This window comes from Pteropus medius, unplaced genomic scaffold (genome assembly GCF_902729225.1).
Source record: "Pteropus medius unplaced genomic scaffold, Ma_sr-lr_union100, whole genome shotgun sequence".
In the NCBI taxonomy this organism is placed as follows: Eukaryota; Metazoa; Chordata; class Mammalia; order Chiroptera; family Pteropodidae; genus Pteropus; species Pteropus medius.
Window position 1 is genome coordinate 6,325,396 of NW_024355990.1, and position 22,407 is coordinate 6,347,802.

The 22,407-nt window shown below is 48.8% G+C and overlaps 2 protein-coding genes across 6 annotated transcripts in view; one reads left to right on the forward strand and one right to left on the reverse strand.

Moving 5' to 3' along the window:
* Positions 1–22,407, forward strand: part of SLC39A11 (solute carrier family 39 member 11) — a 340,928-nt gene that overhangs the window by 2,839 nt on the left and 315,682 nt on the right. The window lies entirely within an intron of this gene.
* SSTR2 (somatostatin receptor 2) lies at positions 17,350–18,803 on the reverse strand. Its single transcript, XM_039859788.1, has one exon. The coding sequence runs from the start codon at positions 18,728–18,730 to the stop codon at positions 17,621–17,623; it is 1,110 nt and encodes a 369-aa protein (XP_039715722.1). The 5' UTR covers positions 18,731–18,803; the 3' UTR covers positions 17,350–17,620.

A 22,407-nucleotide genomic window follows, 5' to 3' on the forward strand; every position in this document is an offset into this window, starting at 1 on the left:
ACGCGGTGGCACTTTTGGTCGGTCCCCTTTCCCTCGGAACCTTGGAGTCTTGCAGCCGTGGGGTGTCTTGGGCCAGCGGGGAGCTGGGTGGACGCACAGAGCGCACCGCCGGTGCTGGACTGTAGCTGTGATGCACAAACCGAATACTTCGCTCCCTGCATACCTGCTGGCACTTGGTGTGAAGTCTCCTCTGGCGTCTTTATTATTTGGTATTTTCTGTGTTTTCCAGTGCTAGTAAAAGAGCAGTTTGAGTTACTTTTTATTCATTGCAAAGAGTAGCTTCACAGTTGCCCTGAACTGGGACAGAGCGCAGAGACAGGCTGCCCCCTAAGGCAGCGGTCCCCAACCTTTTTGGCACCAGGGACCAGGGCTCCTGTGAGAATCTAGTGCCGGATGGTCTGAGGTGGCGCTCAGGCCATGATGCTAGTGCTGTGGAGCGGCTGCAAATGCAGATGAAGCTTCTCTGGCTTCTCTGTTGCTCACCTCCTGCTGTGCGACCTTTTCTTAACAGGCCGTGGACTCACACCTGTGTACGGCCCCAGGGGTTGGAGACTCCTGCCCTAAGGGATGTGTGTGTGGGTAGTGTTGTTTGTTTTTCTCTTGATTAGTTCTCTGGGGTTTTCATTTTTGTTTCAAACCAGTGTTTTCCCACTGAAGATGGTTTCCCTGATCTATTCTTACACAAGTACCAGTGGTGGTGGTGGGGGGAGGGCAGAGAATTAAATACCACAATCCTGGGAAACAACACCTGAGGGATGAAGGGTGTCTATGTGTGTGTTGGGGGGAAGGGGTGACACCTAACACTGACTGACTAATAATAAAGTTTGGGGAGTGTGGCCTGTTTCTTCTAGGTATTTCTGAGACACTTTATTAAAAAAATTATTATTGAAGATATCATACTCATACTAACATAGGGAGATTGGTATAATGTGCCCACCAGCTAGGTTTCACACTAACTCATGGTCAGTCTCATCTACATCCGTGCCCGCTTCCTCTCTCAGCCACCACCTCCATTTGAGGCAAATCCCAGACATCAAAGAATTTCAATCTGTAAACAAGCCATTAATTTATAACATTCTAGTTTATCTCACAATAGCTCTTTAATGTAGAGAATATTCTCATTTTACAAGTGGAAAGCCTGGGACCCTGAGAGGCACTCGGGTTTACTCAGTAATAGTATCATTTTCAAGCCCCGTCCTCTCAATTATCACGTACACACCGGCCCTGCGAGGTTTATAGGAATAATTCTACGCATGACAAAAACCCAGAAAGCTTCTTATACCTGCCCAAGTCACGTAGCTAATAGATGACAGACTCAGCACTTGGACTTTAGAAATTTGAATTCCTGGCTCGTGCCTTTTCTACTTTGTCACACTTCCCACAAACTCAAAAAACACTCTCTGGTGGCGGGTCTGCAATTCGCTGTCACTGCAGTTCCATTCTGTAGGAGACACTTGTCAGGGTCTGGCTGCCCAGCATCTGCAGAATCTCTCCTATGTCTTGGGAAGTCCCTTCGTTATGGCGAGACCTTTTCCCCTTAGAGCTCCCCTGGGGGCGGCCAACCAGACACAACTACTTAGCACTTTAAATGGAGAGCTAGTAATACCAGGAAGCATGCATAGTGATTTCATTTTGATGGTGACAGAGGTACCACCTACAGCATCTACCCTCCAGGGGCAGCAGTGCCCAGCTACTGGTCCTGACAGTGGTGCTGGTGACAGCTACGGGCGACCACAATGACATTCTCACCAGAAATGCCGCGCGCTCAGGCTGGGGTTTGAATGTTCAGCTTCCCTTTGAGCTGTCGAAAATCTTATTCATAAATTTTATTTGAAAGTCAGTTTCTGTTACTTGCCCTAGAGACCTTACACTGACACACACACTCCCTTGATGTCTCTCTAACAGCAAGAGGGAGGAATGTCGACATATCAATTAGGGTGTGGGGGCCTAGGGGTTTGTTTGAGGTGGCTCGCATTTGTGCACACACCTGTCATTTCAGGTGTGCGGAGAAAAGGCAAGCACACCAGCTGACGTCTACCGCGGAGGGTGTCCTGAAGCCAGTGCTTTCCCTACCCGTTCTGGTCAAGTTCATCGGGCTGCCCTGTAGGTGCCACTGTTGCCCTTCTGGCTGCAGAACTGAGTGCCTAACAGGCTGTTATCAAACCTTTCCCGGGCCCTGGGAAAGCTCTGGAGGCTGGAGGAAACGTGTCTCTGCCTCTCCTTTCCGTGTCTCTTCCCATTCCTTCCGTATTGAGGCAGCAGCCCCTTCCTCTTCAGCCTTCTGCTTTCTCTTCCTATCAAAAACCAGGATTGGCAAAGACTTCAGCTTCAGCAGCTGGACGAGGCACTGTGCTGGGGACAGAGGGGCTGAGGTGAGAACTAGGGCGCCTCCTAGTTTTTTTTTGCCATTGTTTTGTTTTAGTTTAGAGATGAGTGTGTGTGTGTGTGTTGTGTGGTGACTCGTCAAGTTTTCTTCCTTCTTAAATCTTTAGGGGTAGAATTTTAAACATCCAATGTTTAAGTCCAGGAGATCATGTCTAGATCATCCTGGAATCAAACTAAGGCATTCCACCAATGATAATAGCTGTAATTTTGAGCACCATCTAGGCACTTTGCATGTATTATAAATATAATACAATAATCCTGCTGCATAGGTGGTCTTACACTCATTTAATAGGTAAAACAAGGTTTATAGGACCAAGTAACCTGTCTGAGATTACACAGTCAATGGCTGAGCCCGTCTTCAGAACCCAGTTTGACACCAAAGTCTTTGATCTTACTACTTTGTCGTGTTATTAGATTCAAAGAAAATTTCAGAACATCAAGAGATAGATGAGCCAAACCGTTCTGAGCAACATTCAGATGGTACCCACACTGCTTCCTGCCCTTTGCCTAAAGGTGGGTCTTGGCAACTCTATGGCAGTTTGGGGGCCCGAGCTGCAGTGGCTCTCCAGTGATTTGGGGGAAGGTAGCATATGGGGAGGAGGGCATGCCTGGTAGCTGAGTGCTGGCCTGCTGGAGGGCCATCCATCAAAACTGGGAACATGTTCTGGCATTTTTACTTTTTCTGGTCCGTTGGCACTCTTGTCTCATCGGAAGATTGAGGGCGGAGGATTCTTCTTACCTTTTAATAGAACTATAGGAAGCAAGCCAGCATAATGCCTGAAATAGAAGGGTTTTTGACAGATTTTTTGCAGACACCACATGTCCTTCTTCCTTTATGTAATATGTGGCTTAGTGCCTGGGATAGGGTCCTGTAGACCTTGGCTTCCGAGCGAGTCCATAAATATTTGCAAAGTAAATGAATGGTGTCATGCGTGTATGTCACATGGTCACAAAGTAGCTGCTCAAAGGATGTACCAGAAAAGGCAAAAGGGTCCTTTACCATCAATCGCCTAATAGTTGAAATGCTAAAAGCAGTAAGACAGTTCTCGCTTACATCACAGCCATTCCAGCGCCTCGTTTCAATGCCTCTTCTTTCATGTAAAGTGGCTGCTTTTTTTTTGGCGTGTCGGCATTCCTTCTGAAGAGTGAATCTGTTGAATCTTCTACCTGTGCCCCGGTGATGTTTGGAGGGAGGGCTCTTCTCATAGAGTTAGGATGGAATGGGGGCTGGGCACACCGGAGGAGAGATAATACATGGAAAGGCAAAATTAGCTAGGAAAATTAAAACAAGAAATTGAACTTTGGCCATGCTAAGAGAAATGAAAAGGGAGAAAGCAGGAAGGAAGAAATGATCAGAGAGCGAAGGAAAGAAAGGGAAATTTGATCTGGTAAAGGACAGACGGTGTCAGGAAGGAGTCTCGGGGGCTGGACAGAAGGTTGAATTCCACATCGCTGCCCGGTGGGATTCTGACATTTGGTGTTTGCTCTTGGCTCAGCTGCCAATGGGATAAAGGAGCCTAATGCAGTCGTCTTGACATCTTATCTTTACGGCAGTGTTTATCAGCCTGTGTCTACTGGAGGTGACATTTGTAGTAGAAGGGGCGGTTATTTGACTTAGCTGTTTGCAGATACCTGAGACTCTGCCTTCGACAAATAGCCTGGCAGGCAGCACACCTGATGGAGGGGGCCTGAGCGTCTGGGCTACACACATTCTCAGCATCTTGGCTGAAAACGGAGATAGCGAAGCTCACAGTCCAAACTTCATGTTCTTGCCTAGTGTGTAATTGAGCACTTGCTGTGTTAACTAGCTCTGTGCTGGATGCAATGGAGGGCACAAAAGATGTTTGATTAAGAGTCAACGATTCCGCAACAAGCTCTTGCTTATTTTCAGGTCTCCTCCATCACCTTTTCTCCGCCTCCCATTCCACCCTGGCCAATGAGCCTTTCTCGTATATACTAGGGACGCAGAAGTCACCAGGCAGGAATGTCCTCATGTTAAATCTGCTGCCTTTACCAACCTGCCCGAACATACGCTCACACCTTCTACCTTCTCTCTCGTTATCAAGAACAAAGTGTTCCTGTTCCTTTGACCTCCGCTGGACCTCCGGCTCTCACCCTTCCTGCCTTTCAGAGACCTCGCTTTCTCCTGTCGCCTACATAACTTTCTCCCTCTCAGCTGGATCATTCTCATTATCCTAAAAATATTCTCTAGTGTCTCCCATCTAGTAAAAACGCTTCTTTGTCCACGTGTCCCCTTCCGTCCCCACCCACGTCTCCTCAGCACAGCGAAACGTCTTGGCCGTTAGTAATTGCTGTCTCGGGTCACCTCCAGCTTGCCAATATCCTCTCAGTTTCTGGACCTTTCAGCGGTGTTCAGCACAGCTGACCCGCCCCTCGTCGACTCTGCTTCCCCTTGCCGTCTGCGACATGCCCCAATGGCCTTCTCCTACCTCACCAGGCACGTCTTCTCAATCGTATTTGCTGGTTCTTCTTCCTTTGCTTGACCTCTCAGTGTGGGACAGGCCCAGGCTCAAGCCTGAGCACTGGTCCATTCTCGGACTGTGCTGTGGCCTTCAGAGTTACAGGGTCACTACGCTGGTTCAGGTGGAAGTCGCGGTGGTAGTGGAAATGGAGAGAAAGGAACAGATCTTCGCAGACGACTAATATTTGCTCCTGCAGCCCCGAGCTCCTGGAAGGTACCTCTAGCTGCCTCCTCCGAATCCCCACGTGGAGGTCTAAGAGACTTCTCAACCCTAACACATCCCCAATAGTCACTCTCTTCCTGCCACCCATCCTGTACCTGCCTCCAAGTTATCCGTGATTCAGGAACCGGCACCACCCAGTTATTCATGGCTAAACTCGGGAAGAACCCTCCATCCCTCTTTCTCTTGCCATCCACACCCCATCCATTTCTAAGTCTTATGGTCTCTTCCTCCAAAGCAGGAGTTGGTGAACTTTGGCAATAGAAGGGCCTGGTGGTCAGTGGCTTTGCAGGCTGTGCGGTCTCTATCACGACTATTCAACAAGGCCATTGTAGCCCAAAGCCGGCGACAGAGGGTCTGTAAATGGATGGGCCTGGCTGTCCCAGTAACACTTGGCTTACAGAAGCCGGCAGAGGGCCAACTTTGGACCATACAGTTTGTCGGCCCCTGATCCAAAATATATCCCTATCCTTTCTGTCGCCACGGTCACCACCCTAGTCTGAGGCACCGGTTTCTCACCCGAACCGCTCGAGTTACCTTCGAATGCCCCTGTGCCGATCTCCGTCCCCTCTAGTCGCGCGCCTTACCACCAAAGCAAGCCGAGTCCTTCCTAATCGCGCGTCTGCTCTTGTGCATCTTCTGCTCCAAACCTCCAGTGGCTTCGCGCCCCGTGCGACCTGGCCCGTCCCACCCCACTCTCCTTTCCCCTCCCTCGCTCGACTTCCGCCTCACTGGTCTTTCCATCTCGTAAACAAGGCTCGGCTCACGCCTCTCTAAGGCCTTCGCTCAGGCTGTTTCTCTTATTGGATCTGCACATGGTGGTCACCTCCTCCAAGAAGCCTGCCTGGGCCACCCCAATTTAAAGTAGGAAGAGCTAACTTATTTTACCAAGGGCTCACTATATGTCAGCCACTGTTACAAACTCTGAATATGAACTATCTTATTCAGTTCTCACACACACACCCAAAAATCCCCTCCAAATTAGATCCTGTTCTTATCTCTGCTTTATGGAGCCTCTGTTTCTGTGAGTTCAGCTTTTTGTCCCAAATCACTGAGGAAGTAGCAGAGCTGAACTATAAACCAGGCTGTCTGGCTCTGGGGCCTATGACCTTAGCCAACGTTCTTTCCTGTCTGTGCGTTTTCACGGCAGCATCTGTCACTGTGTTGGGATCACATGTTCGTTTATGTGTGTGTTTGTTTGTTGAGTGTCTCCCTTACAGGGAGGAGCAGGGATCCGGTCTGTCTCTTGTCTCACCAAATTCTCAGCTTCTAGAACAGAGTCTGGGACACAGGGGACACTTAATATTTGTTCAGTGCATGAATAATAATTTAATTTTATAATGAAGTAACTTATTGGTATGGTAACAAACCTGAAAATACTCAAAGCACAGCTTACCTTAGAATTCCTATCCAAGACAGAAAATGATTAGATTCACTTACTCTGTTTTTAAAAATGTTGTTTTCGTTCATATTCCGATCAGCCCTCCCGAAATTATGTGACTCCTTTGGGCTTTTGAATGTTGCTTATGGAATTAGAAAAGACTCTTATATGTTTTAATCTCCTCTCTCATCACGCTGCTTCTGGGCTGCGTACGAGGGTGTTCACACACAGTGATACTCAAGGCCAGCAATACCGAGGTCAGCGTAAGTTCAGGGGAGGTGGTCACTGCCGACCTAGTTGAGTGTCTTCAACTGGAGGACAGATCTGTAAGAGAAGCCGTTTTATTACAGGGATGCTGCCCTTGCCCGACCTAGGGGTGTAGTGGCCTCCCCGGCATCCATAGCTGCTACCCGAGACTTTTCAGCTCTAATGAGAAAAGTTTAGTGGGATGTCTTCCTCTTAGATGCAGCATAACTGTGGAGAAATAGGTTGGGAGCAAGCAGTTTGCGAGCCTGCCTTTCCTAGGGGTGCTACGTTGGCAGGTTCACGCCCCGTCATGTGAATCACGTGACCTAAGATTGTAAAGATCAACTAACAACAGCTCGGAACATTTAAAGTTCCAAGACTCAGATGGGGAAATCAGATCTCGGAGAGTTTAGGAGGAGGCATGCCTGCAGGAATCTCTGCTAAGCTCTACTTCTACCGGGCTGTGAAGTTAGTTGTGTTTTGTTTAAGTTCTGCCAGGTAAATCAGAAACATCAACTCTGCTTAGCCCATGGCTGTATGATAAAATGACATTGAATCCTTAGACATGAGAAAATTTGCAGTTTGGGTCTTTGCAGATGTAGTTTGGAAGCCCGTGCAGCCCATTGACTAAAAGGTATTGAATAGCCAGACTGGTGTTTTGAGAAGCTTTTAGTGTCGGTGGGGAGGGGAAGAGTATACTGCTTGACCTCGGAATTTGAAAAGTTGCGCGGGTGAGTTTTCATCTGGCAAAGGGAGAGCGTGAAGTTGTCTTCTGTAATGTCAGTGCCCAAAGCAGGGGGCTGACCACCTAGAATTCTACGTGAGTGGATGAGACTCTAACCCTCCGTCCCATTTGCAGCTCCCAGGCCGTCCGATGGTTTTCTGAGAGTTCGGTTTCTCCTCTTAGGATTTGAGAGGGCCCCTCCATCGTGCCTGCCCTAGGTGGAAGTTTCAATGAGCCTGCTCCGGCTGTCGCAGTGGACCGCGGGCAGCTCTGAGGGCGCGGGGATCCTGCGATGGGGGGATCCCACGTACTGGAGAGCTGCTGGTTCTCCACGTGCCTCCTGTGCCACCCCATCCGTTCCGTGCCCCTCTGCAGATCGCCTCACTTGGCTGTCTTGCTCTCTGGTTCTGGTCGAGGTCAGCGATGCGGGGAGCGGACCAAAGGGGTCCGCTGTGAGTCTGGCCCTGGCTGAATTACGTTACGGCTCCATCTCCTGTCAGATCTCACCTTCCCCATGGCTTTGGCTCCCCCTGGGCCTTGCGGCACCATCCTCTCCCCGTAGGCTTTTCTCGTTCTAGGGCTGGTGAAGGCTTCCACCTTTACCTGGTTCCAGGTGCCTCATTCCTCTCTTGCTGATTCCCTCACACCTCCCCACACCTCTGTACGCAGCGCCTTCGTTACATTCATGCCAGTTAAACCCCTTCGAGTGTGCCATCTGTTTCTAGCTGGACCTGAGAACGATACAGATGGTCGTAGACCCAGGATTAACGGCTCGATCCTGTCCCTCTGGTTAGCACCAGGCCCCAGGCCAACCATGGTCTCACTCTGGAGGAAGAACAAAGGGCTCAGCGATTTGTAACATGCAGAGTTTCCAGAATGCTTCCGCGATATGCGGCTCTGTTTAGGGAGGTGAGAAGCTACCTGCCCGGGCCGTTCTCGTGGAGACCAAAGTTTAGTTAGGTTTAGTGGAGGAGGAAGAGGGTGCTCTGTGTGTGGACAGAAGGCGTGTAGCCCCCTATCAGGCGGGCACGTGATGCATCTGCTCTTCTGTGTTGGACGTGACCTTCATCTTGCACTGCAGGGTTGGTTTCGGTCGTGCTGGCTAAGCTTTCTACTACTGGCAGGATGGAAGCCATGGTGTAATGTTAGCCAGTTTGGACAATGGCGAGTTGTCTAACCACCAAACAATTTCTGGTCTTCTTTTGCCGTGATTAAAAGTGAAGGGGAACCTAATATTCACAGGGCACCTCTATGTATCTGATAATGTGACAAATCATTGAAAATATTTTCTTTCATTGAATCTTTACAGAATGCTGTGAGGTCCGTGGTGTTATGCCTGTTTTGCAGACAAGTAAAATGTGGGCTCAGGACTGTCAGGCGCTCACTTGAGATCCCACATCCCATGGGACAAGGCGGTTAAGAACACAGGTTCTGGGCAACGGATACAAGTACGCTGCATACGCCTCTGTTTCTTTCCCCGTAGAGTGGGGCTTACAGAAGCACCCACTTCACAGAGCCCCTATGGGAACTGAAATGAGACGATGCATAGAAAGCGCTTGGAACTGGGCCTGGCACATTGCGAGCACTCGAAAACTTGCTAATTTTCTTTTCGGATTTTAGCGGTCTAATGTGTAGTTCGGATTTTAGCAGTCTAATTTGTAGTTAAGACTCTGTTTTAAGCACCTGGATGTATATGTTATGTTTTGATTTTGAGTGAAAGGAAGACCAGAAAATGATAAAAAGTTTTTTGTTGTTGTTGTTTTTTTGTTTTTGTTTTTGTTTTTACCTCATTTAAAAACTCTCGACATTTCTCTACGATCGGTTTTGCTATCAGCAAGACCTAGCAGGTCTTTGTAGCATTTTCAGGACACCCCTTACGTCATCTGCTTTACAGTGACTTAGCCACGCTGTTTAAAGTAGACTGCAAGATCAGATAGGGCCATTAAAAATCAGCGTGTGGAGGAAACGGGACTCACCAGTAGCTATCGATTTTTAAACTTTTTTTTTTTGCTTTGGCTTTGAAATCAACGTTTGCTAAAACATCTAGAAAACATTTTGCAGGCTTTTCTTTGGGCTTAGAGTTTTAAAACGAAGTGCAAAATTCCAAAGTTTTCAGTTCAGTGTTTTAGGGAACCTGGGGAGTATGAGTTATGTCACCTGGGACTCTAGCCCATTGTCCTGAACACGTGGGGTCTTTTTCAGAGATGGAGACAGAGGTTAGTCCACGTAGCTGGCCTAGTGAACAAACTTCAGTCCGAGTCCCTTTCATTGAAAGTACGATTTCATGTGAAGGTAGTTTATAAAACAGGACATTGCAAATAAAAAATAATAATAAAGTCGCTAAAAATAAATGTTTGCTTCTTGCTTTCCAGTATATACAATCAATTATGACGGCAAAGATAGAGATGTATTTCCTCCGACAGGAAACATACATCGTCACAAAGGCAATTGTGGCTCATTCGAAAGCAAAAGCGGTCTTAGCTATATTTTTTCTAAATACTGGACATGCAGGAATGACATGTTAACAAGAGTAACCATGTTCAAAATACTATAAATATAATAAAAATATCTAGCTTATGTGCACACCTATTCTTGACGTAGTAAAACCATTAATCACATCACATAATTGAAACTTGTTTGCACTTGGAGCTGCTGAAGGCTTTTTTTTTTCTGGATGTCCCAGGCTTCCTGGGACCCACAGAGCACAGAAGGAGAAGAAGACTCCATTAAGCCTTCAAAGGTGGGAGGGAGCCCAAAGCCTTGCAGTTCATGACGGCGACCTTCAGCAAGGGGTGGGGTGAGGACGGACCATAACTGATGATAACCCTCAGTACCACCTGAAAAACAAGACGGGTGACATGCCACATGAGGGCGTGTGTATGAAGAGTTTCCGATCTCTTTTGGTGATGATTGATTGACTGTAAAAACTCGCTGTTGTTTATTGGGGAGTGACAGCCGGAGAGTGATGGATAGGTTATCAAATAAGGAGAGTCTACTTTAGGAAAAATGCACCGTACATGTTAAACTATCTTTAGACACATTCTAAAGTCAGCTCCATACACTTGACACTCTTGTCTTTCCTGTCGAGATGGTTCTCAGGCCGTTGGAAACTCAGATGGAGACTTTTCCTGGGGGAAGGGCTTTCGAATGAATCCACCTAGTTGAATTGTCTGCTGTTACTTCTGTTTGCCATCAGATGGTGTGAGCTGGGCGCCGGCTCATGGCACTTGGTTGTGTGGCTTCTCGCCTCCTGTAACAGGATAGGAAAGTAGTGTTTATCGGCTGGTTGTTGTAACTGGGGGCCTTTTTCTCTTACTCAGCTATGTAGTAAACTATCCGAAGCCATGCAGTGACCCAAGCGGGGAGAGATGGAGAGAAGGAATGAGGCCCGGGCCCGGGATCGTCCACCCGTAGGATGAAAAGCTTCTGCTGACTGTCCCTTTCAGAATCGCTTCCAACCCGATGTTATGAAAACTGAGTGTCTCTGTCGTTTAAAGGTGGGCATTGTGGACTTCTCAAAAAGAGAAGGCATTTTTAAAATTTCAAATTTTAACTACAAATGTGAGAGAACCTGTTTTGAAAGACAGGTCGAGGGTATAGATAAAAGAAGCAAACTCTTGACAGGTTCAATTTCAAAAAAAATGAGACTCCCTGCCCCGACTCTACCACAGCGCCTGGACCTCTGCTGACCTTGGCACTCGTTAAGGTGAAGCTGACCCCCAGTAACGGGCTTTCCTGCCGACGGCTTTCCTGCCACCTCAGTGCCTCGCTTTGCTTCCTCTCTAGCAGTTGGGATTGATTCCATCGGTCGTGGGGCAGGAATCCTCGAAAAACCAAGCCCTCTAAATACCCATTTCCACGTTGGCCCAGTAGCCCAGAAACACGTTGCCGAAGGCTGCCCAGCTGGACTGGAGATGTTCCGTGTCAGATCTAGGAGGAATGGGTTTCCTTGGCTGCAAAGACAGCCCCTGGCGGAGGCCACACGCCGCCGCCGCTGCGTGGCTGAGGATGTGATTCTGCCACCTTACGGTCGGTCGATAAGCCCTTGGAACCAGGAGGTGGCGAAACGTGGTCTTGCGGATGTGCAGAGCGGAAAAGTGAAATAATCGCGGTCTCTCACTTCCCGGGGCAAGTGCACGGGAAACGAAACAGCGCCCAGCTACCTGGCGGTTTGGAGGAGACCGTGGGAATCTGCCAAAACGCGTGAAGCTGAAGCCAAACAAAGCGAGTCTTCTTGTAGCCAGAGCCTTTGCTCCAGGAGTGTTCGCACGCCGGGCCGGCAGACGGCTGGGACTCAGCGAACTTTAATTAATCTTGAGAGTGAATCCTGGCGATCAGGCTTCTGTTCATCAGGGGAAGATACGACAGCACTCGCTCCCCCATCCCGTACTGGCTGGTACTCAGAAAGCACAGGGCGAGCTGACAGAGGGTATCTGAGCCATGGGGAGGGGCCGGAGTGGGAGGGTGGACAAGGGCAGGGCTTCTTTAATGTCACGGAGACTCTTCCGGCTGAGGAATAGATCTGCGGTTCATTTTCTTGGTGGTGGAGCATCTCGGCTTCGCCCGCCCCAAATGTTGAGCCTCAGATTTGTATTGGGAAGCTTGGGGTGGGGGTGGGGGGAGAAATGTCTATTAAAACTCTGTCCTTGATGAGAATCAATTTGAAAATGACCTCGAGTGATTTTTCTGCAAAGAAATTGTATTGCTTTTCCTACGCAAAATTATTGCTGTTAGCAAAATGCGTGCTTTCAGTTGGTTGGCTAAAAGGGATACTTTGTAGTAAACCAGTCATATACCCTTTTGCCAGCTCTCCCGTCTTGTTCTCTCCCTCCTCCCTCCCTCCCTCCCTCTCTCTCTCTCTCTCTCTCTCTGTCTCTCTCTCTCTCTGTCTCTCTCTCTCTCTCTCTCTTTTAAATTGAGGCATCCTGTTATTGCAGGGACTGCTGGCTGGGGGAAGGCGTGCAGTCCTGATGTGGCATGGAACCTCTGGGTGAGAAATCAGCTCATGCACAAGGTCCCCCCCTGCCATCTAGAAGCAAGTGACTTAGTATCCCTAGACTTCAGATGAGTTCGCCAGGTTATAATTAGCTCCCTCCATTGAGAAGCTTGACGAATTTCTGATTGGAGGAGGTCTTGCCTGAGCCATGGAGAAAGTCTGTAGTGTGTTGCGCGCATGTGTGTCGCATATGTACGTGCATGCGTGTCACGCATGTGGGTAGGTTCTTCCCAGCGCCTCGCACGTGCGTGCGTGTGCCACACATGTGCTCTGTCGCATCACATGTGTGCCGTGTGTCATATTATAAGTATGTTTGAGAGCAGCAACTGCAGTGGATGTTGAGAACCTGATCGCCTTCGGACGCCCTCCGTTTCTCCCGAGAAGTGGGGTGCTGGTTAACATTAGGAAAACAGCCAAGCCGTGCTTATGTTATACGAGAACCATTTGGGCTTCTCGTTACAAAATAATACCCATGAGAAAAAAATTTCACCGCACTCAGTGACGACCATACTCCCTCGCCTGGGGACGGGACCCTCACAGGAACGGACACTGCAGCCATCTGCGGGGCCAGGGGAGCACCTGCTCCTTGGCAGTACCTGGCGGGTTTACAGGCAGTCCCGGAGAGCTGACCACGTGCCTTCCTCTTTTGGGACCAGACGTTTTCCCTCAGGGCTCCCACACTGGCCACTTGGTAATCTGTTCTTTGTAAGGACCTGGGACACCTGTATCTGCTGTTCCAGGGTACACCCGCCTTATTTGGTGGACTGTAGCCCACCCCCTCTCTCTCTTCCGTGACTGTTACTGCAAAGAGACCTTCTCCATGGCTTAAGCGATTGGAGGCCCCAGGCACTGAATACCTGGAGTGGGCCGGGCTGTGGGAAGCCATTTCAGATTTCTCTTTAAGGGGGCCTTGCGTTGTGTTCCTCCATGGGCTTTTCTCAAAAGATAGGGCAATTTTATCTCTAACCAGTACATTCCTTTCCTTCCTCCAGCCCTACCAGGATCAGGATGGCAAGCGAGCCACCTCTCCTGACCAGACACCCACATCCTGGCAAAAAGGTCTTTTTCTCCCCCTGGTCTCCTCTGGTCTTTGCCAGAAAAGAAGAGATGAGAAAAATGAGGCCTCTGCCCTTCTCCATATCAACCCCTCTCCACCCACCTGGAGCTGAGTGTGTGTGTCATCAGCTCTCTCATGGTTAACATCTTTGTCCAGCGGGAGGCAGACGTTCACCGAGCCTTGTGATAAGCCAGACCATTTCGTTTAGTGATATTATACTCACCTTTAATCTTAGGAGAGTCAGTGATGTTTTATGTTTGGCCTGGCTGAGTCTTGGTTAATATTTAGCTCTGGTTTCAAGCATAGTCCAGATACATAAAACCTGACACGGTTTTCTAAAGTAGAGAACAGGATGATCTGCCAGTGTCTGATCACTGCTGAGTTAAAGGAAGGGGTGGGCAGTCGTTGAGAGTGGCAGTCGGGGCGGGAGGTGTGAAAGTTTGTCCTTGAGCTGTTATTCTCAGCCCTAATGGTCTGCCAACTCAGATGAGAGAGCTACAAAAGGTTTTCAGCTTTAAGTAGAATACGGTCCCTCGTGCCTACTTTCTAGATGAGCTGCTGGAAAATAAAATTAGAGACTCTGCCTATGGGAATGTTCCCAGAAATTTACTTATTAGAGGCACAACAACTACTTAGGTAAAGGTTTCCTCTGATAGAACATTAGATAGGAAATTCAGTGTTTTTGAATCTGGCAAAAATGTGGATTAGACAAGTGATTGATGCTAAGTCAGATGCTTAGCTTGCCAGCTATCCTGACTCTTATGATACATGGCTCAGAATCCCTATCCAGATCTTCCCAACCATATGGGTGAACTTGATTATTCTCCTGTCATCTTCTAAACAAGGCCAAGGTTCCTTTCTGCCTTCCATGATGACTTTACTGTCTTGAGGGAGCAGTCACATTTGGAGCTGACGAAGAACACGTATGCCGACGGCCATTTACTTCCTGCCTCTCTCGATGACCAGACTGCACGCCTCCCCAGCACGGGGCTCCCATCTGGGGCAGCTGGGGCCGAAAGCTTCAGTGAGCAACAGTCGTATTCGGTCATGGAGAAGAGGCTGAATTTGTGTAAGCAGACAGACTCCAGTTCGCTGCCAGCTCTGGAAGCCTCCGTCTACCGGTTCACGTTTTCTCCTCTGCAGACCATTCAGATCTCAATGATAAGAGGAGGCCGTCGAAGTTGTTGCACAGAAACCCAAGCGGTAAAATTCCACTCCGTCAAGAAGGAAAGGTCGGCTCAGGACCTTCAGCAGCCGCTGCGAACAGAGGGTGACCCCTCCGCCTTCTCGGTTTTCTCCTTCTTTATAAGAACAAGCAGGGGCCGGAAACGCAATGTCCTTCCGCCATCCTGTGTTCTTTTCCTTGTGTCTTCCTAGACTGTCCCAAGCTATGGCATGAACCCTACCGGAGTTTCAAATCCATGCCCGGTATTACTGCGCTCTCTGTGTTACTGAAACACACGCTGACATCATCCCACACGGGCCACGGTGCCGCGTGCTCGCTCTCGCGATGCCTTTCTCACTGCATTCGCTTCGGTTGCATCAGCTCCCGACTACCCACACCGATGGGCAGCGAGTAGTAACTAGCAAAGTCCACGTGCTCGGCTATCCTAACATCAGTGGAATGCATTACTTGTTATTCCCGTCCGGCATCCAGCAGATTGATCTTCATCATTAACTGTTGAGTGGAGGCCAAGATTAAATTTTGGAATTAAAGATTGTGTTAGCATTTAATTTAAAACGTCTATTCCCTCTTTTGGATAAAAGAAAACAACCAGAGAGGATGTCGTGGGAAAGAGATCTTTCAAGAAGCGAGGAATACCTCTTCAAATAGTAGAAGCTGTGGAATTAGAGCCTCGATCTTCAAGGCCCTGCCTTTTAGCCTTAGAACTCGCCTGCTGGTGAGTATGCACCACGTACTGGGGATGCATTTCATTTTGGGGCCTGGGACCCTGGTTTTGGACCCCGGCTTCCTTCGAGACTGTCCCTCTGATCACGGGGCCAGGAGTGTCATAGAGTTACTCTGTCCGTTTTGAAATTATTATTATTATTATTATTCATTATTATTATTTTTACCAATTCTCTGTCCCTCGGAATCACTTTCCTAAGTAAAAATTGGCATTTATTCAGAGACCCTGGAATGTCTCATACTATAATAATGGTAAAGTGAGGTTTAGAGCATTTCATTCCAAATCGTTGCTTGTTTTTATGACGCTGGAGGGAGAGAGGAGTCACTGCCCATCAGTTGTGGGTTCACTGAACTCGGAGCTGGCTCTTCCTTAGCGATGGCGTGGGATTTCCCTGCATGCATTTCTGTGTAACAGTGTCCCCTGTAGTCTCACCCTGTAATTGTCCCTGTTTTTATTTTTGCATGATTCATTTCTCTATCATAAATCTTATCAAACATGTTTTTTCTGGGCCACAGTAAGTGCTTTTAGCAACCAGGTGGCATGGACAATATAGACAGCTAGAACGGAGGCAGCACCTTAACAGCGAGAGCGACGGATCGAGTGCTTTGTTGTTCTCACAAACGGCCCGAGTGTAGGGAGCCGGAGGAGGCAAGTTCATTGTTAAACACGGTAAAATCTGTATGCGGGACACTAAGAGGGAGGATTTCACATGAATCCGGAGATGACGGCATCCCGACAGACCCTCGAGTGTAGACTTCTGGACACTGTGATCGGTCAATGAAATGGGCGTCGTCCCGTTTCTTATCACTTGGACATGAGCCCATCTACAATTTCGGGACCAAAAAATAAGGCCACTGATGGCACGAAGTGCCTGTCTATGACAGTACTTGAGGAATAGCTGAGTCTGTGGCCTTGAAAGTCAGACACGGCCATACCTGTGACAGGATGGGGCACCCCCGTGCACGCACACCCGTATACCCTGTATTGCCATGTGTTTAGTGGCTGGTGTGTGTGCTTATGTTTTGGGAACAATGTCTTCAGGTCTTTAGTAGCGTGCATTGTGGTGTTCATAGTGCTCAGCGTCGTACTGAGTCCTTAAAAAACCCCTTTTAGGAATTGCTGATTTACATTTCCATTGGGAAGCCACGTCTGGCATTAAAAAGATAATAATTTGCATGGTTTTTAATCAAGATGTAATTTTGCTTTATTCTTGTTCATTTATTTTCACGATGGGGAGAATAAAGTTGTTTCCCTACAAGAATTATAGTCTGTTTTTTGCCTTTCATGTTAGTGATTTCCAATCCTCCCTCCCTTAAGTTGGCTCCCTAAGAAAAATTAAAGCAATTCAAGAAGAAAAAATGCAATCTTATAACAAAGCCAGCCTTGTCCTGATAAATACAATGATTGATGACCATAACCATGGAAGTCTTTTTGGGTAAATGCATAATTCTTTGATTATATCTAAGAAGAGGAAACAAATGAATTTATGTTCTGGGTCCTCAAACACCTTTTCTCTTCCCCCTCTTACTTTGATGTGGCTCGTCTGAAATAAATGAAGGAAATGCCTAGTGGTGGAGGCTGTTTTTGTGAGGCTGGACGCTTGCACAATAGAAGGGGCACCCTTTAAGAGAAGGAATACAAAAAATATCTTTCTTTTATAATGTTTTATAGAAACATATGGCCACGTGAACATACTGCCCAAGCAAGCAAGACCCCTGAAGCTTAAACTTTTATTGGTTTCGTGGATAGTCCATTTCTGGGGGTACCATATAGTAAATAACATCTACCTGCACTATGCACACTTGGATTTGAACACAAGAAATGTAGATAATGACTGTATAGGGGCTAGCTAGGCATATACAAGTATAAACGTAAGAACACAAGATACATATGGGGTTTTAAACACACAGACAGATACCGTTTTCTATCTTTGTCAGACCTCAGCATCTCAAAGGGTCATATCCAGGCATGGTCGCCTCTTTTCCAGACTGTGAATTGTCTGGCTGAATTTAAATGTTCGCTTTAAAGGGGAGTAAATCAGTTTAATGCATATCATTCGCTCAGACAAGCCGACTCAGACGCTGTTCTCTGACTGGACCCATGCCGCACAAATTCGTATTCTAGAAGCCAGGTGTGATGGGCGGGAGGAGAGTGGGTGGGGGTAGGGTGCACACCGCCAGTGGGCAGAGCGCGTTCGATTCATCTGTTTCTCGGGCAGTTCAGATACTGGTCTGGAGGTCTCCATTGAGGAGGGTTCTCTGGGTCTCTGTGGTCTCGTTCAGTCGGGATTTGTCCTGCTTACTGTCGCTCCGTTCCCCGTCATCTGTGCCGCTCACCTTGACCAAGCAGAGGACATTCTGGAAGCTCTTCTTGAAGTTGTCAGACAAGAAGGCATACAGGATGGGGTTGGCACAGCTGTTGGCATAGGTGAGGACCACCACAAAGTCAAATATGCCTTTCAGGGCTGGGGTGGGACTGATGGCCACGGAGACCGAGGAGACATTGAATATGTAGAAGGGGAGCCAGCAGAAAATGAAGACAGCCACCACGATGGACACCATCCGGGTGACCTTCTTCTCGGACTTTTTCCTCTTGGAGGAACCCACTCGGATTCCAGAGGACTTCACCTTGATGATAATGAACAGGTAGCAAAGACAAATGATGGTGAGGGGTACCAGGAAGCCCAAGATGAAGGCGTAGATAATGAAGCCTGTGTACCATGCCCCAGATTCACCTGGCCAGTTAATGGTGCAGCTGCTTCTCCCCCACTGGTTGCTCCGAAGCCCAGCGTATATCATGATAGGCAGGATGACCAGCAGAGAGAGTCCCCACACAGCCACGTTGATCATCTTGGCTGTCCGGGGTCTCCTCCACTTGGCCGACTTGATGGGGTGGACCACAGCCAGGTATCGGTCAATGCTCATGACTGTCAAGCAGAAAATGCTGGTGAACTGATTGATGCCATCCACAGTCATGACCACCCGGCAAATGGCCTTGCCGAAGGGCCAGTGGACCAGAGCCACCTGCATGGCCAAGAAGGGCAGACCCAGCATGAAGAGCTCATCTGCGATGGCCAGGTTGAGGATGTAAATGTTGGTGATGGTCTTCATCTTGGCATAGCGAAGGATGACATAAATGACAAGCGTGTTGCCACACAGCCCAATGATGCAGACCACAAAATATATGAACGTGAGGACGGCGTTGCTGGTCAGGTCATAGTACGGCTCTGTCTGGTTTGAGCTGTTGGCTGCCGCCCCGGAGCCATTGAGGTCAAATGGAGAGGAAAGCCATGGCTGGCTCCCATTGAATGGATCATATGCCATATCCATGGCTGCTTTGTAATCTTAGGCTATAGATGTTATTCTCACCTTAATGGGTCCTGGAGGCAAAGGATCCACTGTGTCATCTGCAAGGGAAAGGGAAGATTGGCCATCAGTCAGAGGCTACTTAAGCTCTCACCAGCTTTCCATGTTTGTGGTTTACCCTCCCAGACGTAATCTTCCACGGAAAAGTGTATCTTCCTACATCAACGTAGAGCTACCAGCCCATTCTCATCAGTGTGCAGAATCTTTGAGTTGTTTTTCCAATAGTGGAGAGGGGTCTCGGTTTAGCTACCATACTTTATCTTGTCATCTTTGGTGACACACGTGTGGGAGATGCACTAACAAAAAAAAAAAAAAAAAAAAAAAAAAAGTACTTGGATCCCTAAGAAGCTGACTGATCCAAACAGTAAAAAGGCAGAGCTTGTAGAAGCCCAGCCTCTGACCTCAGAGGGTCTGACACTGGTGTTCTTGGCCTGTCCCCGTGAGGAAATCTATGCTGATCTGCCGACTTTGGGGCTTTTCCATTCTGAAAACTCAGTAGTGGAAAAATCCACTTGAGAGGTAAAACAAACCAAGCCCGTGTGACCTTGTGCCCTGCACCCCCATTTGTTAGAATGGGGGTGTCATGATGACATGTGTGTGAAAACACCCTACATTGTGCAGGGCTCAAAATCGGAGCTCGGTAAGGGTTCTCCAACCCCTGTTTTTCTTCTACCATCTCGTTTATCTCTGTTATTAAACTCTGCCTGCATAACGAACTAATTTAGTGTTACGTATTTTTAAAAACCTGGCTTGCTTTCATTTTTTAAAAAATGTATGCATTCGTTTACTTACGTTTCTCCAGGACCCTATGCTTGCCCTCCTTAGTCCCTTGGAGCCCTGTCTTAAAGTCCCTCAGCACGATGCTGCTCTTCAAGGCGTGTCTTCTGCCACCCGGAGAATTTGCCTGCGATCCTCTGACTAAGGACCAAAACAAGAGCCAGGCTCATTCACACGAGTGAACAGAAGGTTGCAGACACTGATGTAGCTCATTCACATTCACGGTCCCCTTGGTCTTCTCAGCTACCCTATGAGGTGGGGATAATTGTCTCCATTTTACAGACGAGGAAACCGAGGCTTAGAGAGTTAAAGCAGCCTGCTCCCATCCCCTGTACATAATTAGCAGAGCTGGGATTTGAACACGGGACACCCACATCTTCTGGACTCTTCACAGCATCATGTCGGCTGCTTTTCAGTGGACTGGAAAACTAGCAGCTGATAATGGGGCTTTGGTTCGAAGCAGCTGACTCCTGATTTCCCTCCTCGCTGAGAAAATAATGGTAACACTATCGGCTTGGCTTAAGATATAAAGCAGTAGCTTATCACATACTTAAATTAATTACCTACAGCCATTCAAAACCCATCACTGTGTACTTCTTTACTCTGGACACCAGGGATGCAGGAGTGAACAAGACAGGGCTGGTGCCCTCTAGGAGGTGACAATTCAGTAGGGGAGACTGGCCAGGAGGCGGGCTCAGCTAGGGTACGCATTGCATCGAGATGCGAACAAAGGACTTAAGAATGCCTTTCCCTCCTCGGGGATTCCCAGGAGGCTTCATAAGAGGAAAATGCTTGAGCTGGGTCTTGCATATGTCAAGGCTGAAGCAAGGAGGTCATTCCAGGAAGAGGGAAGGCGGTAAAGGGGTGGCGTGTTCAGCACACAGTGGGAATAAATCACTTAGTGGACACATGTCCCCTGAGCAGGGCGCTTTTCCTGGTGCCTGAGTGAAGACTGGAGATCGCTCCTTTGTGCTTGGAGAGACTCCTGATGACTGAAAGGGGACTTAGCCAGCCACACAAGTTCTTGAGGACCCTTGGCCACCTTTGCCTCTGATTCATTTTGCGCTGCCAGGCGCATTGCGGGTTCTTTCTGTGCTACTCGCCCCGCTGTCTATAAAGTGGAGTCTGGGCTTTGTGGCTGACCTTTCTGCAAAGTACTTTGGGGGACCTGGGATTTAATATCTGCATTGGGTAAAAAGCATAAACTGGCAGCTATTAAAAACAGGAGCTGTAAAGAAACCATTTTTTTCATATCCCTAGATTAACTTGAGTTGTTTCCGCTGTCATTTCTAACCGTCTCATCAATTTAATTCTGCGGACCCAGAATCCTATTTAAGTCACCTGCATTAGAGTGTGATTCGTCACTAGCATTTGCAGGGTCTCGGCTGTGTAACATGCAATGTCACAGTCCAATGTCTGGATTAGACTGAAGACCCCTGGGCTGCGAAGCCCTGTGTGGTGCTTTTGGTAGAGGGACGATGGTGGTGCAGGCATGCGAGGAAGGGTTGAATGCTGACCTCCAGCCTTAATTCTGCTTTTTTGGCTGGAGTCTCAATACGTTGGAACTGCATGGGGTCATTTTTTTTTTTTTTTTTCCAAAATAGGCTGAGAAGTAGCATCTCTCCACTTTTGAGAGAGGCAACAATGGATGGGGTTCAGTGCCTGGTGAAGGTGGCAGAGGTGGTCAGCTGGAAAGCCAGTCTGGATTGGGAAGTCTTCCCCAAGGAAGACGTGAATGTAAATCACAGTGAGTCTTATTTCATCAGCAATGAAGTCAGCTGCCTCAGGTCTCTGAGCGACTTCTGCTTCATTCAGGCTTCATCGAAGTTGGAGTTCAATGCCAGGCAGTCAATATTGTTGAATTGTGGTTAAATTAAATGCACAGGGAGTTCGGTTTCGTGCTTTTTAATTTTTCCAGCCTAAGAACTGTTAGACAGTGGAAATGGCTGGCTGTTGGTTTTCTCTGACACTGGGTCCCAGCTCTGTTGGAGAGGAGGGTGAGAATGGTCTCACCATCCCCAGCCCTTCCCAGAGGGGCTGTGGTTACCAGCCTCAGAACTGAGTGTCAGGATGAGCCCTGCAAGCATGGGGTGGGGCGGGGGGGGGGTGGGGGGTATGTGCTGGAATCCTACTGCGCTTCCGTTTTTCCTTTCTCTCCAATATCTTTCTGTTATTCAGCCCCCACCCCGTCTTCTCTCAGGGTTTGCTAAACCCGAGTGGATCTGGGGTGGCTGGAGCGTGAGCCCTACTGGCGGGGAGAGACAGATGCAGGCCACTGTGGGCGCTAGAGCGCCCAGGAGGCGCTGGCCAAGGGCAGGGGAGAGGTGAGACTCGAGACCGCCCAGCTGGTTCCCCGAGCTGGCACAGAAAATCCTCCCTCTGGCCATCTAACTCGCTGACCCTCAGCCCCAAGGGTTTCCTAAGGAATCCCCTGCAATTTCCAGGAGGACGAGGGGGAGGTTGAAGACGGTCATGCCAGGACCCCCGTCTCTAAACACAAAGGAGGGGCGAGGCGGCAGAGACGCCTGAGAGTGGGCGTCAGCGCCCGGGGACTCGACTGGCGGCTCCGGGACGCCAGGCGCTCCGCGGTCTCTCTCCAGACCTCGGCAAACTGTCCTCTCCCCCCGCGCGGCGGGCAATCGGACCCTAAGACCGTCCGGGATGCGTCCCCCACCCGGGCGGGGAGGAACAGAGAGAAGCCAAGCCCCTCCTGTCTCCTGACTCGGCTCCGCCGCCTGCGCCTCAGAGCCTCGGGCACGGGGTGCGCGCCCGCAGGGCCCCGGGCAGCGACCCCTCGTCGGCCTCGCTCTCCACGCGTCGGGCCCCTTTGAAGGCGGCTGGGAGAGAAGTTGTCTCTGCTGCAG

Coding starts and splice junctions, on each gene's coding strand:
- SSTR2 (XM_039859788.1), bottom strand. CDS start 18,730: ATGGATATGGCATATGATCCATTCAATGGGAGCCAGCCATGGCTTTCC.